Source organism: Balaenoptera physalus (assembly GCF_965194825.1).
Source record: "Balaenoptera physalus genome assembly, chromosome: 14".
NCBI classification, from domain to species: Eukaryota; Metazoa; Chordata; class Mammalia; order Artiodactyla; family Balaenopteridae; genus Balaenoptera; species Balaenoptera physalus.
Window position 1 is genome coordinate 51,593,086 of NC_138893.1, and position 18,519 is coordinate 51,611,604.

Sequence of the window (18,519 nt, forward strand, 5' to 3'; positions counted from 1 at the left end):
TTAGGTCTGGTGTGTTTTTACCTTGCTCCTTCATCTGCTGTGTGTTTTTCTGTCTTCTCATTTTGCTTATCTTACTGTGTTTGGGGTCTCCTTTTCACAGGCTGCAGGTTCGTAGTTCCTGTTGTTTTTGGTGTCTGTCCCCAGTGGCTAAGGTTGGTTCAGTGAGTTGTATAGGCTTCCTGGTGGAGGGGACTAGTGCCTGTGTTCTGGTGGATGAGGCTAGATCTTGTCTTTCTGGTGGGCAGGTCCATGTCTGGTGGTGTGTTTTGGGGTGTCTGTGGCCTTATTATGATTTTAGCCAGCCTCTCTGCTAATGGATGGGGCTGTGTTCCTGTCTTGCTAGTTGTTTGGCATAGGGTGTCCAGCACTGTAGCTTGCTGGTTGTTGAGTGAAGCTGGGTCTTGGTGTTGAGATGGAGATCTCTGGGAGATTTTCGCCATTTGGTATTACGTGGAGCTGGGAGGTCTCTTGTGGACCAGTGTCCTGAAGTTGGCTCTCCCACCTCAGAGGCACAGCCCTGATGCCTGGCTGGAGCACCAAGAGCCTTTCATCCACACGGCTCAGAATAAAAGGGAGAAAAAATAGAAAGAAAGAAAGAAAGAAAGAAAGAGGATAACATAAAATAAAATAAAATAAAATAAAGATAAAATAAAGTTATTAAAATAAAAAATAATTATTAAGAAAAAAAATTTTTTCAGTAAAAAAACACAAAAAAACGGACGGACAGAACCCTAGGACAAATGGTGAAAGCAAAGCTATACAGACAAAATCTCACACAGAAGCATACACATACACACTCACAAAAAGAGGAAAATGGGAAAAAATAATATATCTTGCTCCCAAAGTCTACCTCCTCAATTTGGGATGATTCGTTGCCTATTCAGGTATTCCACAGATGTAGGGTACATCAAGTTGTTTGTGGAGCTTTAATCCGCTGCTTCTGAGGCTGCTGGGAGAAATTTCCCTTTCTCTTCTTTGTTCGCACAGCTCCCGGGGTTCAGCTTTGGATTTGGACCCACCTCTGTGTGTAGGTCGCCTGAGGGTGTCTGTTCTTCACTCACACAGGATGGGGTTAAAGGAGCAGCTGATTCGGGGGCTCTGGCTCACTCAGGCCGGGGGGAGGGAGGGGTACGGACGCGGGGCGAGCCTGCAGTGGCAGAGACTGGCGTGACGTCGCCGCAGCCTGAGGCGTGCCGTGCGTTCTCCCAGGGAAGTTGCCCCTCACAAATAAATATTCTTTTTTTTGTTTTTTTTAAATTTGTTTAATATCTTTAATAATTCTATTATTTGTAAATCCTTCCATAAAAGGGCATTACAGTTCTTCAGTTTATTGCAAACATATCTTTAAAAAAAAAAGTCAGCCCTACTGTTGGAGCTAAAATACAAAGTTTTAAATTATTGGCACTATACTAAAAAGCACAATGGAGAACATCTTATTTAAATAAATTGAGGATGATACTTCACTGGGGAATATAGCCAACAGATTTTTTTCTCTCTCCAAATCTACATCCAACGGTGGTGTTTTATAGGCAAATTTTAAACAAATGCAAGTTTTTAGAAAATAATGAAAGCCATATTTTGCTCCAGAATACTATTATACACAGACCATATAGATTGTTTTATAGCAGATAGTAGTCTGCCAAATTTCAGATGGCAAAATGCTAAGCAGTGAGTTTGGTACTGTCCAGCTAGTTGTTTCTTGTCATCCTGGAGAATCTGTCAATGGGTAATGCTGAGACCATCTTGTCAGCACCATGTCTCTTCTCAGAGGTGACTCCACTGTGATAGAACCTTCATATCCTTAAGATGCAAGGCCTAGCAAAAAGCCTCCCACAAATCCACTGGATATCACAATGTTCTGTTTGACAAATTCTGTTGCTTCTTCTATTATATTGTTGATTTCAGGTGCTGCCTTATTTGCTCGTTTCTTAATCTGTCTTTTTGCTTTGTTTACATCTTTTTCAACTCTCTTCCAGTCGATCTGCACATAGCCACTGTGACTGGCAATCTGAAGGAGAAGAAAGCCACCACCTACTGCAGTTGCTGCAAGTTTTCCAACTTTCTGGAACAACAATCCCGCACACCAGCCACTCACTCCACCCATTAAAATCTGGGTGGCTACTGAGTATTTTTCTACCATAGGTCCGGAACTGTGGCCAAACACTCGATTCCACCAGTGGTGTCTTCTTGCATACTCAGTTAAATCCAACACTTCCTAAGAGTCATCATCACTTTCATATTCTTGGGGAGGGGCGTTCTGGGTCGCCATGATACTGCCGGCGGCCAGTATTGAAGGTGGTCCCAACCCGCCCGCCTCTCCCCGCTACTTTTCCACAAATAAATATTCTTGATACAATCGGGGAACTCTCTACCTGGGTATTAGATGGTTGTTATCAATACATGATATTAGGAATTGTTAACTTTGTTAAGTTTAAAAATGGAACTGAGGGGGAATTCCCTGTCTGTCCAGTGGTTAAGACTTCACGCTTTCACTGCTGAGGGCCCAGGTTCAATTCCTGGTTGGGGAACTAAGATCCCACAAGCTGCATGGCATGGTACAGCAAAAAAATTTAAAAAGAAAAAAGAAAAAAATAAAATAAAAATGGAACTGTGGGGGCTTCCCTGGTGGCGCAGTGGTTGAGAATCTGCCTGCCAACGCAGGGGACATGGGTTCGAGCCCTGGTCTGGGAGGATCCCACATGCCACGGAGCAACTGGGCCCGTGAGCCATAGCTACTGAGCTTGCGCGTCTGGAGCCCGCGCTCCTCAACAAGAGAGGCCATGACAGTGAGAGGCCCACGCACCGCAGTGAAGAGTGGCCCCCGCTCACCGCAACTAGAGGAAGCCCTGCACAGAGACGAAGACCCAACACAGCCAGAAATAAATAAATAAATAAATTAATTAATTAATTAAAAAAAAAAATGGAACTGTGGATATTTTTGTTGGTTTGTTTTGAAACTCCTTATCTGTTAGAGGTATTACGAAGTACATGAAGATAAAGTGATTATGTGTGGTGTTTGCTTTTAAAAATCCAGTAGGGTTACAGCAGAAAATAACACAACATTGTAAAGCAATTATACTCCAATAAAGATATTTAAAAAAAAAAATCCAGTAGGGAAAAAAACCTGTGTTGTATGGAAGGAGTGTGGGAACAAAACAACGGCAAATTGTTAATAACTGTTCAGACTAGGTAATGGGTTCATGGAGGTTCATTTTATTAATTACTCTCCTTTTGTGAATGCTTGAAACTTTCCATATTAAAAAGTTAAAAAGAAATAAAGGAAAGCAAATTAGGACTGGGAAATGAAGCATCTTAAGTTTTGAAAAAAGAAAGAAAACTCAAAATTAGCACTTACATGTTACTGATAGGTTATGACATAAACCTTCAGCCCTTAGAACTGTCATAAGAAGACAATACTACTCACCATCCTCATGGTCAAATCTTCCCAAAACAAAGTTGATTCCAATCCATGCATAAACCCCTAAGTAAGAAATACAAAAGCCCTTGCTTAATTCTCTACTGCTATAGCATGTATATACCTCTCCCAGGGCTGCTCTTTTCCTCCTTTTCTTGGGAAAAAAGTGATAACAGTATTTTATTCCACACTCTCAGTGTATGAATTTAAAATCTTTTATCTTGTGATGTTTTTCCCTTTTAAAATTATTTGCATTTTCTAAATTTCCTACAATGAATAGGAATTAATGTATAAAAATAAATGTTAAAAGATAAAAATCTTGGAGTGCTAGTTCTGGGCAAGCACTCTCACCCTGTCTCCCCACTGACTACAGGTATAAACTCTGGATAGAATATATGGAGCAGCTTTCTGAGAACTCTGAAAGTAAATGATAGTGGGCACACTGGGACAGAGATCAGACTTTAAAGTACCACCAAAACCACAGTGAGTTTCCCATTTTTCCCCCTCAGATACTGCCTGGCCTGGACTCAAAATCAGCTTGAAATACAAAAGTACACACCAGATGTGGACAGAAAGAACTTCAAGACTTTGCTTTGTGGTCCAAGGATCAGAAAAGGGGACTCCAAAGGTTCAGAAAGAGTGGTGAGAAATTCCTTGCTTTTTAAAAAATTTTGTTCTCTCCTACCCCAGGCAATCCTGCAACAGCAGAGGTAGAGACTGGGTAGATGCCTAAACCTCTGAGGGATGTGAATCCTTCTTTCTGACCAGAGGAGCTAGAGCCTCAAGAGCTGGGACAAATCCCTATTGCTTTTTTTTTTCTCCCTCTGTCCTCTACCACTTAGCCTTGGATACAGATGCAGTCATGGGAAATGCATGGCAGAGTGGGCAAATTAAATCCCTGGCTTTCTGACCTAAGGACCGTGAAAGTGAACCTCAGGGAACCAGAAAGTATTGGGGAGATTGTGGAGAGTGGGGAATAAACTGGTGTAGGAACTCCTGGGCTCACATGCATGATCTGACTCTAAACAACATATCAAAGCTTTTGAGAACTGACATACTGGCTAGTCAACCCATTTGTATGGGCTGCGCCCAGGTTCAGACTGGCCACGGGCTGGCACACACATGGGACAAATCCAAATAGCCGTGCCAAAGCTTTGAAAAATGAATCAACAGAATCACAGCCCACAGAAGGCCGGTCAGAACTTAAGGCTTAAACCTAACCAGTCTGCTAAGACAAAAAAAAATTAACATTCTCTTTATGATTGAAACAAGACCCAGGGTCTAACAATATAATATTCAAAATATCCAGGATACAATATAAAATGACTTGTCATACAAAGAACTAGGAAAATCTCAACCTTTCCAATCTCAAGGGAAAAGATGCCAACCCTGAGATGACACAGGTGTTGGAATTATCAAATAAAGCAGCTATACAGCCAGGAAATAAGAGCAGTCTTCCAATGAATGGAAAGATAGAAAGTCTCAGCAAAGAAATGGAGTAAAACCAAACGGGAATTTTAGGACTGAAAAAGGCAATACTGGATTGAAAAAGGTGAATCTTTTCCTTTATGTGAACTGCAGCTAGAAGACAAAAGATTTTCTGTTTTTCAAGAAATGGAAACATAATTCATCATACAGGCCACATTTGGGCTACATGAGAACATGCATTCAACTCCACCCCAAAACTACAAACCCCAAGTGCAAGCTTTTACTCCTCAAGGCACAATACCTTCCTGCTTCCCAGAGATCACTTCTGCCTGAGACTGAGAAAAGAGGAAGTCAAACTCCAGAGGTAAATCTTTCACTAGATCAGCCAAGATAGCCAACTGCTTCCTGCAAGAAAGAACAAAAAACCTAAGAGTTAATGGTTAAACTCTCTTCTCACAAACAACCTCAACTTGACCTTCTACTTAGCCTTGTTAGACCTTACTGTTCACCTACCCAAGACACTTGATCCCTGCTTCTGTTTGGTACCCCCTTCAAGATTTCAAAGGTTTAAAACTACTCAAAAGTATAGCCTCCTCAGGGCAGGAATAAAGACGTAGACATAGAGAATGGACTTGTAGACACAGGGAGGCAGGGGTGGTGGGGGGGAAGCTGGGGCAAAGTGAGAGTAGCATCGACATATATACACTACCGAATGTAAAATAGTTAGCTAGTGGGAAGCAGCAGCATAGCACAGGGAGATCAGCTCGTGCTTTGCGATGACCTAGAGGGGTGGGATAGGGAGGGTGGGAGGGAGGCTCAAGAGGGAGGGGATATGGGGACATATGTATGCATATGGCTGATTCACTTTGTTGTATAACAGAAACTAACACAGTATTGTGAAGCAATTATACTCCAATAAAGATCTATTAAAAAAAAAAAAAAGTATAGCCTCCTTCTTAAAAGGCAATATGGTAACAATAATACTTATCCTTTATACAATGTTACAATTCAAATAGTGTTAAAAGATGAGACTATGGTTCTATGCCTCTCACAGGCTAAGTATGGATAAGCTGCAGGAAACTGAAACACAGTTTCATAATCTATAAAACAGATGTAATTACGTTATTCCTAACCACTATGAAAGGAGGCTGTTAAACTGAGGAACACAATCTCATCCTTAGATCTCACACAATACAGAAAAACTGTCTCACATCACCACATAAGAAGCACTGTTTGGCCCACAAATTTTTACATGATCCTTCACATTAACAATGAACTTTTAAATCTCCTTTTCCATATTTCAAGGGTTGATTTTTTTTTTCTTTATAAAAATCTTATCATTTGGAAAACCCAGATCAGGATCAAAATCCAAAGGTCATAATTTGGGGATGACGCTTGAAGCTTAGTATCTACAGGGCTGTTTTGTCCTCTAAAGTTTTATGTTATTAGTATTATCAGATAAAGACAAGCAAAGAAACAAAGCTAGAGGTAATCATATAAATCCAGAGACAATGCTGGTTAAAAATAAGAGTAATTATCTTGGATTTTTAAGATTACTCATTACAAAAATATTCTGCTGGCTATACTGGTTGTCAGCATGACTTGGTGAAGAATGTTATTAGCACTTGAAAGTGAAAATTACATTTAAAGTAATAACCTTCCAATATATAATGTCATTGTTATACACAAGAAATTTTTATGATAAAAATTTCATATGGGGAACTAGAGGTTCTATTTTGCCCTCCTTATTGGATATGGTTCTAAACTACACAAAGAAGAGGGCTTGCTGGTTTTGGTGATGACATGGAAGAATGGGTACCAACACACACTGCTGTTTGGAATATAAATTACTGGTACAACCTTTCTAAAGGGCAATCTGGGACTATGTATCAAAATTTTTAATGTGTTTAACCTTTGACCCAGCAACTACATTTTAAGACATTTATTGCAATGAAATCATCAGATAAGAACACAAAGAGAAAAAATACTACAGCATTATTTATAACAATGAAAAACTGGAAATAACCTAAATGCACATACATCAGTAGTGACTGGCTAAATAATTTACGGTATAGTCATGCCATGTAATAGTACACAGATGTTAAAAGAAATGAGGTCAATTTATATCTACATGTATTGACATGAAAAGATGTCCAATATATTTTGAGTTCCAACAGGTTACAAAACAGTACATATAATATGATCCCAATTTATGTTAATAAACAAAACACTCTTCATGTATTACACAGGATAGGACAGAACATTCATTTTCTAAAATTCAATATTGTTTCTTTATTAAAAAAAACATTTTATGGCAAAACATTGACAACTGTTGAAGCTGGGTGGCAAGTAAATGGGGATTCATTACATCATTCTCTCTACTTCTATATACATTTGAAATTTCCCATAATAAAGTTTTTTTTCTTAAATTATCACTTTGTAATTCTTTAAAGGTATTTCCATTACAAACTAAAAAGGCAGTGGAACAAATTCTGTTAGTCTAGGCCTTCGGCCAAAAAATAAAACCTAGTGCTAATAAACCCAAAATACAGTCTAGGGGATTCAAACCCATTTTGAATATTGTTCACAAATGCTAATAAATTAACAGAGCATTAATTATACAAAACAGGTTCTTGCAGTGATTGTTATACTTACGTCAACAACTATAGCTACCTTAGAGGTAGCAATGATTTCATAAGCCCAGGGTAGATCTAGGCATTATTAAAAGAGGTGATCAAAAAAAAAGTTAAAGGCAAGTTCTTTAAAAATTCTTAAGATAAAATAAATATTAATATTCAGAGCTTCCAAGATGACAGGGGACATCTTAGACAAATGGGGTGGAGCTACATAGTTGGTTTTGTTTAAATAGAAACTTCTTTGACAAACAGAGGAAAGGCTGGGCAGTGCCAGGAGATGAGGCAATCCTCTCCTTTGCTCCAGACACACAAAATGTGGCCATTTCATCACCCTGCTGGTTGGCTCTGCCTTTCTGACCTCCGAGTCAGCTTTTTCTCTGACCCTCCACCCTCCTTCCTTGTTTGTGAGACCTTAGTCCACAGCCCTGTGATGTGGCACCACCTATGTCATCCATATTCTTCCCATGGTTTCTAAAATTTTGAATGATGTATTATTTATGTCAAAAACAAAAATTCTAAATTGCACACGTAGTATGATTACAATTTTGTAGAAGTTACACATAGATATACAGAGAGAAAGCAATGAAATGAAATGAAAGCAAAATGAAACAGTTTTGATAGGATAGTAGAATTATAACTTCTTTGTTTTGATTTTAAGATTTCCTTTAATGATGTAAGGTTCTAGCAATAACATTTTAAACTTTAGTTTTAAAAATAAGTAAAAACAAACCAAAAAAAAAAAATTTGAAGACCAAGATGTATGGGAAAACAAGGAGCTAGAAGGCCTTCCAGATTGACAAATGGCTACATAAAATAATCTGCTTCTCAACAGTAAACCAGTAACTCTGTGTCTGAGCAGAAGGAAAGTAGTCAACTGGAAGAAGTGTTGACATACATGTCTGGCACAAGCAGAATGGAGCCCTACACACATGGCAGAGGTTTTCATTGTTGTTGGCCAAGTATATGAAATGAAACTTTGTGGAAAAGGGAACTGCTATTTATCAAGGAAAAACATTTAAGCTAATAAAAAATACCCGATGACTATGAGACTGTGAACATTCCAGAAGGATGGGTGCTCAAGTTAAGGGAGTTCATTCCTACCTCAAGACCATAATAAGTATGGAGGGGTCAGGGAGGTGTCAAAGGGGAGAAATCACAAACAAGGAGGGGTCTGACCTAAGCATAGCTGCTGCCTCTTCGTCTTCGTCCTCTTTCAGTGAAGGAAGAAGGATCAGGTGGCAAGAAGCCAGGCTGAACTGCCAAGGTCAAGTGGAAAAGGCTTAACCAGCAGGGGTTGAAAAAAGTAGTCTAAAGCAATGGAGACTAAGCTTTGCAAGTAGCACCAACTATCACCAGGGAGCCAGGCAAAGTTATAGAGAAAACCCCATTCCTACCAGAGCCCTCCTACTAGCCCCCAGGTACCCAGTCCCTCAGGTGACCCTCCTACTACCCTTCTGAAATTATGCTCCCCCTCTAGGTGCCTCATGATCCAAATTTATTACATCACCACTGCTCCCAACCCTCAATCAAAACTAAGAATCATTACAGCCATCTCAAATAGATATTGATCCCAAAGAAGCAAATGACATGGAGGTGTGATCAACTGATTGTGAAATAACGGGGTGTAGGAGTGGCTCTGCTCTATTTTGAGCAAGAAGTCTTTTAGTGCCACCTGTCAACTCTGTGTGCTATACCCACATCCTGCCTTCAGACCAGGGAACCACAGAGAATAATGTATGAAACTGCACTTTCAACTCTTGTGCCACCCACTCTCCTGCATCTCACCTCTCGGAGAGAAGCCTCATGCCTGCTGTGCATAGGATGTAAAGGGGGGTCTCCTTGTGCTTCCTCACAGGCACATGAGCAGCAGCAAAGCTCAGCAGAGGACGAAGGTAATCACTGGCATGTTCTGGAGTGTCTGCCATTGCAGAGATTCCTTAAGTAAGATAAGATACTTTCTTTAAAGAGCAGATCACATAGACTCAGACGACTGATACCCCATAAGGTTCTGTTTAAGGTCCTAAACATTTATTTCATAAGAGTAGGGCAGCAATGAATCCCTCCCATTATCCAGAACCTCCAGAAGAAAAGGGTAGCTTTCTTTCTCCCTCTTCTCTTCTGTCCTCTCATTTCTGTAGCAGATAAAAGAGACTGACAATGAAATATATTCCATTTAGTACCTGGCTTGATTTTTTTAACCACTGGTTGGCTGTTACGGTCTCTCATCTGTTTGATGTCCAGCAAGTCATGAGGATTCCCATTATGTCTTGGCCAGAAATAAACAAAAATCCGAGAGCCACTGCTGCCACAGTCCACAACAAGTCCATAATTTAGATTTGGGTCTTCAGTGTCAGTAGCTTCAAGATCTCCTACTCGAGCCAAATACCTAAGCCGGGCAAAAAGAGAAACTAGTGTTAGGCAAATAGCACCACCACTTAATTCATCTGTTCGTGAGTCTTCATTAAGTGCCTACATGTGCCAGGCACATGGGACTACACATCCTAACAAAGGAATGAAACAATATTGACCATATTTACAGATGTATATGAGGCAACAGCTGGTTTATACTGAAATTAGGTAACCAAAAGACTCCTCTAAGTTTAGGGGCAGTTCTGAAACTGGCCAGGGTAGCAAATCTTTTACTAAGCATTAAAGGGCTTCTAGGCCTGAGTAAATACTGAGCCACTAAATTTGAGGGGGGTTTGCTATGCACACTAGATAACTAAAGCAATTCTAATAATTTCTTTTCTATTTATCTATCCTTTCTGTATATAAACATGAAGAATATGGCAGAATGATATCTGGCTGACAGCAGGAAGACGGAACAAGTAAAGATGTTACCACCAAAACCCCAAGGTTTGAGTCTCAGCTCTAGCACTTTCTATGTTTTGTGAGCCTCAGGAAATTACTTCTCTCAAGCTGCTCCCTCATCTGTGAAATGAGGGTAGTTAGGAGTCTCTACCCTCAGAGAGACAACGCATGTCGAGCAGCTAGCACAGCGCTGTGCTGCTACCTCTGCTCTTATTGTCACATGCTAACTATTGGGAGAACAAATAGCAGAAGACTCTCTGGAGAAAAGGGCTGAAATATCCAGAAAGAAAAGAAGGCTAAAAGCTGGTAAAACCCTTCTTCTGAGTGATGAGGCTTTAATAAATATTAAAGTTTCCTCAGAGTGTAAGGGTCTGAAGAGTACAAATGTCACTGATGACTCCTCTTCAAAGGCTTCACCTGAACAGGAGCCCGGTGAGAGTGAGAATGGCTTTTAGCTTATTACTCAAAAAAGGAGAGCTCTTTCTTGGTGCTAATATATAATGCATGGTAGGCAGACTAAAATTTTGCCTTCTAGATTCTTTTAAATTTGAATAAATACTACCAGAGGTTGAGCTAATAATTGAATGAATATTCTGAAAGTAATGTTGTGAATTTTTTCAAGTAATACACCTAAACTCCCTTCTGCCCTATCATCCAACAGTGCCTTTAGAGCTAACCCCCAGATCCCCAAGACCCTTACACAGAACCCTTTAGAACTAGCTTTTGTGAAGCCTGAAACTAATATAATGGGGGAGGAAGGTTCTTCTAAACAGAATATTCAACATTACAAATACAAAAGGGGCCCATGCAAGTGAGGGGCCTTGAATTGCAGGTAACATTCCCTTCACAGTAAATCCAGAAAAGTAAGCCATGTGTCATACCTCTCAGAACAATCTAGCCTGTGTTTACTGGTGATTTCACATTGCTACACAGACTACAAAGTTCCTCATTTTGGACAGAAAAGCAAACTTGATGAAAAGAAGACTGTGTAGAAACAGTTCTGAAATCAAAAAAGTAGAGCTGAGTACCTTTCCTATTCTGTAACACAAAATGCATTTTTTTAAAAAGAGGAGAACATATATTTGAGCTTCAATACAATGCTGTAAATTATTGCATAGGATAGGGTCAGGTAGAACCTTTGTCTGGATCTGATATGAGAGTGAGTTGCGGGAAGTGAAGCAGATGGTAAAAGTCTGTTACACACTAGAAAGTTTACAGTCCTAAAGATTCCATTCCACCACAGACTTTCCCATTCTAATCAAATGATTGGGCTGAAACGGGCTCACAATCCACCAATCAACTCATAACAGCTCACTTCTATCACAGGAAAGCTGGGCAGACATCTGTGCACCACAGATAGGAAAGAAATAGGCAAGATAATCCATCTCGAGCCCAAAGTGACTTTTCATTTCTCATCAGCAATCTTTCTACTTCACAGATCTTTATCTGCTTTCCTTCTCTGAAAACCACCCCTTCTACTTCTCTTTGACAAGATTCTGGATCCTGTCCCCCTCCTGCTTAATGAATAACTTTTTCCAGTACATTGGTTCTCAAAATTTTGGGGCTCAGGACCCCTTTATAGTCTTAAAAAAATTATTGGACCCCAAAGAGCTTTTGTGGTACATCTATCTATATTTACCATGTTAGAAATAAAACAGAACATTTAAAAATATTTATTTAGACACAATAGCAAACTCATTACATATTAACATATTTTATGAAAAACAACTATTTTCTAAAACAAAAAAGTTAGAAGAGTGGTATTGTTTTAGAGTTCTGCAAATCTCTTTAGTGTCTCGATTAATAGAAGAAAACTAGATTCTCATATTTGCTTCTGTACTCAATCTGTTACGATAAGTTGTTCTGATTGAAGTATATGAAGAAAAATCAAGCTTCACCCAGATATGTTGTTGGAAAAGGGAAGAGTACTTTTTAGATCATTGGTACTACACTGAAACTCAACAAGTGGAGTTTCTTAAAGGTTGGTTGCAATGTGGAATCTAAACTCTAAGAACTTTTCATACTGTTACATTAAAATGCACTGGTCTATCTTTCACTTTAATTTGCTTTTACCCATGCGTAATGTTGTCACATCATATACTGGAAAATACTGGTTCGCTGAGCTATGCAAATCTTAACGTTGACACATTTCATTCTACCAAAAAAACCACACACATTCATTAATATCACTACCAATTTTATCAAAAAAGTCTTTTAAGTATTGGGAAGCTATCAAACTCACAGTGGCAGATACAAATTTCCCCAACTTCTAATTTTCACTTAAAAGCTCAAATTTTATCACTGGCAATAAATACTGACAGTTATTTTCCTTAAAGTGACAGGTTTTTACTTCATTCATTTTCAAGAAAATGTCTATGAAATACCCACATCTGAAATCTACAGTTTTTCTGACAGTTATTCTTTCAAGTGAAAAATAGTATTCCATGACTGTGTTCAGCTCACAACTCAAACAATTGCCTAAGTGCTTTTCCTTGAGACAACCTGAGTATGCAACAGAAGTGCTTAATTCCTATTTCCCATTTTGTCACACAGAATATTAAAAAGATATTCTTAAGTGGAATTAGACTTTTCTTCCCACTGCAATTGTGTGACAATGAAGACTACCATAACTACTAGTATAACTTGGTGCTCTATCTTGATTTGTGCTAAGGCACCAGCAGTTTTACCCACCATTGCTTTTGCGTCATCAGTGTAAATGTCAACTCAGTGAAAAAGGCAAATAATATCACCATAGCCAAAAGGTAGAAGCAACTCAGATGTCCATGACAGATGAACGGATAAACAAAATGTGGTATATACATACAATGGAATATGATTCAGCCTTTAAAAAAAGAAGGAAATCCTGCCATACGCTACAACATGGGTGAACCTTGAGAACATTATGCTAAGTGAAATAAGCCAGTCACAAAAGACAAACACTAGATAATTCCACTTATATGAAGTATGTAAAGTAAGCAAATTCATAGAAACAGAAAATGGGATAGTGGTTACCAGGGGCTGGGGATAGGGAAAAATTAGGGGGTGTTGTCTAATGGGTATAGAGTTTCAGATTTGCAAGATGAAAAAGTTCTGGAGATTGGCTGCATAGCCATGTGAATATACTTAACAGTACTGAACTATACACTTAAAAATGGTTAAGATGGGTAAATTGTGTTATGTGTTTTTACACACAATTTTTTAAAAGGGCAAACAACATCTTAGTATTATTATCAAAATAGTTTTGGCCTCACAGACTCCCTGAAAGGGTCTCAGAGACTCCCAAGCGTCAGTAAGCACTTTGAGATCCACTACTCTAACGTGACCTTTTTTCTTTCTAACATCCGTTTGCTTCTCTACCTATTCCTCCCCCTTTCCCTTCTTTGATATGGCTTCCCAGTTCTCTAGAAGCCTCCCCTCTCCACTTCTAATTCTAATTCTCTTGCCATTTCCACCACATCTGCAATGACTCCCTCCACTGAAGTCTTGAATGTCTCAAAGTCATCCATGAGGGCTGGAATCAACTTCTTCCAAACTTCTGGGTTTTTAAAAAAATTTTTAAATTGAGGTGTGGTTGATTTACAATGTTGTGTTAGTTTCTGATGTACAGCAAAGTGATTTGGTTATACATATACATATTTTCATATTCTTTTCCATTGTGATTTATAACAGGATATTGAATACAGAAAAGAAAAAAAAAAAGAAGCCTCCCCTCAACAAGCTGATTCTTGTAATGATCTAAAAAAGGCCTCCTCCTTCTGTTCTAACATGTGGAGTGTCATTATTCTCTTTAAGCAGTTTGCTTACATTTCAGTATGAGCCCTAAGACTTCTTTCATATTTGTTTGCTCCACCTCTCCATTTAGACTCTCAGCTTCTCAAGAGTAATTACTTTAACTGCATACCTCAATACAGTCACAACGTTCCTCACATTTCTCTGATATGTATCAATCAATACTGATTGGCTTGGGCCTAGAGCTCACAATATGAAGCGGCTAGTTTGTTAACTAACATAATAATTCATCTATGTCTTTGTATAGCTATATTCAAAATCAGTTGGTCTCCTTAGAAAATTTCAATGGCTTTCCAAAGCATCCTGTCATCCTTTTTGGTTCCTGTCAAGATAAGCAACTTTACAGCTCTAATTTGGGTACAATTCAACTTTGCTTTCTCTTCTCTTAGAAGTCGCCATGTGTGCTTTGGCAGAAAAAAGTCAGCTGACACTAGAATACAAGGGAGAAAGATAGGACCAGATGACATTTATGTTACATTTCCCACTTGAATCCTTGATCAGTTGCTTCAGGCCACAGAAAGTTCTGGAATTCTGACCTCTTATGACCTAATCAGGCTTCTTACATTTTTCAAGCACCTGAAGGTCTTCCTCTGTCTAGGCTCCTAACACGGATGGATCACTGGTCCTTTCTTGGATATTTTCATTTCTGATTTGCAGTCCTAGCCTTAGCCATCATGGTTAATTACTTGCATTGCTGGATCCTTCTGCTTTGCTGATACTGCACTAAGTCAACCCCTAAAGAAGACCTAAAGCCCAAGAGAAAAGTTCCAAAAGCTTTGGATCCCTCACATCCACCATCCCAGGAGAGATCTGATTCACCATCACATGCACTTACCCCCGCCTCACACACATATATCCTCTCTATTTGAGAAACATGATTTCCCTCTGGTCACTGCTGAGTCAATGAAAAGAAAGATACCCACGTATACATCACCCAAGGTAGAATTGGAAGACACTGCTTTTCGTTGCCATTACCCTCAAGACATTAACAGCATTAGAGCAATAACTAACCAAACCATTACCTAGCTTACAAAATCAACGCTAATTATACCACTTCTAGAGTTCAAAAAGAACTCAGTAATATGCCAAAAGTCCATTAAAGTGATCCCCCATCAGCATGGAGCTACCACCTCTTTGATGAATGTCATCGTATCCCAACTCTGTTCAAGGCTCAAAACCAAATATAATGACATTATAGCCAAAGCAGCTGTGCATGACTGACGACAGCAATGCATACCCAGAAGAGCATCTTGTAAGGTTACTACTTATCTCCTAACAAGATTAATCAGAGCAGTCACGAACATTTATAATCTAAAGCTCTGCTTATAAACATTATAAACACCATTAAGGACAAGTAAATGAATAAATGAATAAATGCAAATAAATGCCTTCAATTTCACCAGCAAAATCTCTGAATTTTTCCACTGTACATAAGAACCCTTAACTTTATCTGTATATCTGTTTATCATTTTTATTCTAACCATAAGTAATGGCTCTTTTTCACTTGCTTTAAACAGAATTAAAACTCCTAAGGAAGGTCAGTATTGAGCCGATTGCTGACACAGTAGCTCTCATTCGCAGTTATTCCCAGATGGCAAAGGAACATGAAGGCACCACCTTTCAATAGCTACATTCTTCAGGACAATAAGTCAACCAGACAAAAATTTCCCCACTAATAAAGACAGTAGTGGGGCTACCAAAAAGTGAACAATATTAAACATTAAGGTGAAAAAGAAATGTACTGAATATACAGAACATTTAAGTAAGAACGGTTCACTGTTTGTCTGGCACGATATGTATGAATATATGCTAAAAGTACCCCTTATACTAAAAATTATTAATAAATTTTAACAATTTACCCAGTATCCAGGACTAGCACTTTCCAGCAGAACGTTCTGATATGATGGAAATATTCCCTTTCTGCACTGTCTGATAGGATAGCTACTAGCCACATGTGGCCAATGAACACTCGAAATGTGACTAGTACAAATAAGGAATTGAATTTTTATTTTATTTAATTTTAATTAATTTACATTTAAATAGCCTCTGTGGGTAGTGGTTACCCTACTGGATACCACAGTGTAGACAGTGTTTGTGGAGTAAGTGAATAGATGAATGAATAAATGGGTGTAAAATATGAACTAAGTAGGATGAAGTTGTTGGAGCGCATCTTATATGCCACATGCTAGATAAATAGTTAATTAAAACACATCTAACAAAAATTATTCTTAAAAATAGCTTTGCTGTGCGTGGTCGGGGGAAGGCAAGAGGTATATGGGAAACCTCTCTGTACTTCTGCTCAATTTAGCTGTGAATCTAAAACTACTCTAAAAAATAAAGCTTGTTTTAGAAATATAAATTTTAAAAAAATTCTGGATTCTATCCTTACTGACACCCATCATTCTGTAAATTTACCTTTTCCTAAATTCTAGTTCTGACGCAAACCTTCTGCTCTCTCCTTCCAGAAGCAATGTGGGTATATGTTTGTAAAACAACAGCTCTTCAGCTTTGAAACTACTGAGGGAAAACCCCCATGCAGGCTTCTAAAATCCTGGGCCATATCACCTCAAAGGTGATATGCTATATACACACTAATATGTATAAAATAGATAACTAATAAGAACCTGCTGTATAAAAAATAAATAAAATAAAATTTAAAAATTAAAAAGAAAAAAGAAGTGATATGCTAGGTTCCACCAATGCCTGAAAAAATTCAAATTAAAACATTTTTTTCAATATAAAATATTGATATAATTTCATCATGTGAATTAAGAACAATTTAAGTTGGAAAAAATATGACTATATTCAATGTATGTAATGTAAAAATCACAACCACAAGCACTTGTCCTAATTTTTTATAAGCTGTTGAACTTGAGTGTTGGGTGTTTTCATCAATTCCTAATTATTTGTTTAATCATTTTATCATCAGCTAGTGCTTACCAGTGCCTAAGTAGGTAACAGCTGCCACAAAAAAGAAATTCTGGAAGGAAAAAGTTTAAATGGAGATAATGCTTCCCCTTATCTTCATTGCATATTTGCAGTGCACAAAACAGAATTAGAGAACAGAAAAATCAAGATTATTCCAAATAATACTAATAAGACTAATAACTGTGATGTACCAGGCAGTCCTAGGTGTTTTTCTTTTTTACTCCAAATGACAAGACAAGGCAGGCATTTTACCTCCACTTTATACTTAAAGAAATGAGATCCCAGAATACAGCACCTGTCTGAGATAACCCAACTAGAGAATGACGGACTGATTAGCTCTAAAATCAATCCTCTTTCCCCTATACCACAATACCTTGTTCCCAAATAAATATAACTAAACTGTAGAGCAATGGTTCCCAACTTAGGCTGCATATTAGAATCACCTTGAGAAAAAGTCCAGTTATTTGCATTTTTTAAAGGTCCCCAAGTGATTCGGATACATAAAGTTGAAAACCACTGACTTAAGGTCATCGTTAACACAAATAATTAGACTGTATAATAAAATAGTTTTAACAAAATGTGTAGGGCTTCCCTGGTGGCGCAGTGGTTGAGAATCTGCCTGCCAGTGCAGGGAGCATGGGTTCGAGCCCTGGTCTGGGAAGATCCCACATGCCGCGGAGCAGCTAGGCCCATGAGCCACAATTGCTGAGCCTGCGCGTCTGGAGCCTGTGCTCTGCAAGAAGAGAGGCCGCGATAATCAGAGGTCCGCGCACCGCGATGAGGAGTGGCCCCCACTTGCCGCAACTAGAGAAAGCCCTTGCACAGAAACGAAGACCCAACACAGCCAAAAATAAATAAATAAATAAATAAATAAATAAATAAACCCAAAAGTTAAAAAAAAAAAAAAACTCTTAAAAAAAAAATGTGTAGAACTGTTTAGCACTATAGAAACGGTCTGTAGAAATTCTGAGTTACTGAGTCTACTTTTTTTTTTTTTGGCTGTGTTGGGTCATCGTTGGTGAGCGCGGGCTTTCCCTAGTTGCGGCGAGCAGGGGCTACTCTTCATTGAGGTGCACAGGCTTCTCATTGCGGTGGCTTGTCTTGTTGCGGAGCACTGGCTCTAGATGCGTGGGCTTCAGTAGTTGTGGCACACCGGCTCAGTAGTTGTGGCTTGCGGGTTCCAGAGCACAGGCTCAGTAGTTGTGGCACATGGGCTTAGTTGCTCCGCGGCATGTGGGATCTTCCCGGACCAGGGCTCGAACCCAGGTCCCCTGCATTGACAGGCGGATTCTTTTTTTTTTTTTTTTTTAACATCTTTATTGAAGTATAATTGCCTTACAATGGTGTGTTAGCTTCTGCTTTATAACAAAGTGAATCAGTTATACATATACAATATGTTCCCATTTCTCTTCCCTCTTGCATCTCCCTCCCTCCTACCCTCCCCATCCCACCCCTCTAGGTGGTCACAAAGCACCGAGCTGATCTCCCTGTGCTATGCGGCTGCTTCCCACT

The 18,519-nt window shown here is 38.9% G+C and overlaps 1 protein-coding gene, 1 long non-coding RNA gene and 1 pseudogene across 13 annotated transcripts in view; 1 reads left to right on the plus strand and 2 right to left on the minus strand.

The window, feature by feature from the left end:
* Positions 1 to 18,519, minus strand: part of ENTPD7 (ectonucleoside triphosphate diphosphohydrolase 7) — a 70,763-nt gene that overhangs the window by 44,226 nt on the left and 8,018 nt on the right. For all 11 annotated transcript variants that reach the window (XR_014253474.1, XR_014253475.1, XR_014253476.1 and 8 more), the window contains 4 exons: positions 9,660 to 9,865; positions 9,265 to 9,415; positions 5,145 to 5,248; positions 3,425 to 3,481 (listed from right to left, as the gene is read on the minus strand). Coding sequence is in view for 7 of the 11 variants with exons in the window: in XM_082425184.1 (XP_082281310.1) it covers positions 3,425 to 3,481; positions 5,145 to 5,248; positions 9,265 to 9,415; positions 9,660 to 9,865 (518 nt within the window). In the remaining 4 variants the exon portion in view is untranslated. The remainder of the gene's footprint in view (positions 1 to 3,424; positions 3,482 to 5,144; positions 5,249 to 9,264; positions 9,416 to 9,659; positions 9,866 to 18,519) is intronic.
* On the minus strand, positions 1,235 to 3,414 carry LOC309643034 (FUN14 domain-containing protein 1 pseudogene; annotated as a pseudogene). Its single transcript has one exon. The product of its transcript is annotated as an FUN14 domain-containing protein 1 pseudogene (transcript).
* On the plus strand, positions 11,297 to 18,316 carry LOC309643063. Its single transcript, XR_014253526.1, has 2 exons — positions 11,297 to 17,602; positions 17,948 to 18,316. It is a non-coding gene; the product is annotated as an uncharacterized lncRNA (long non-coding RNA).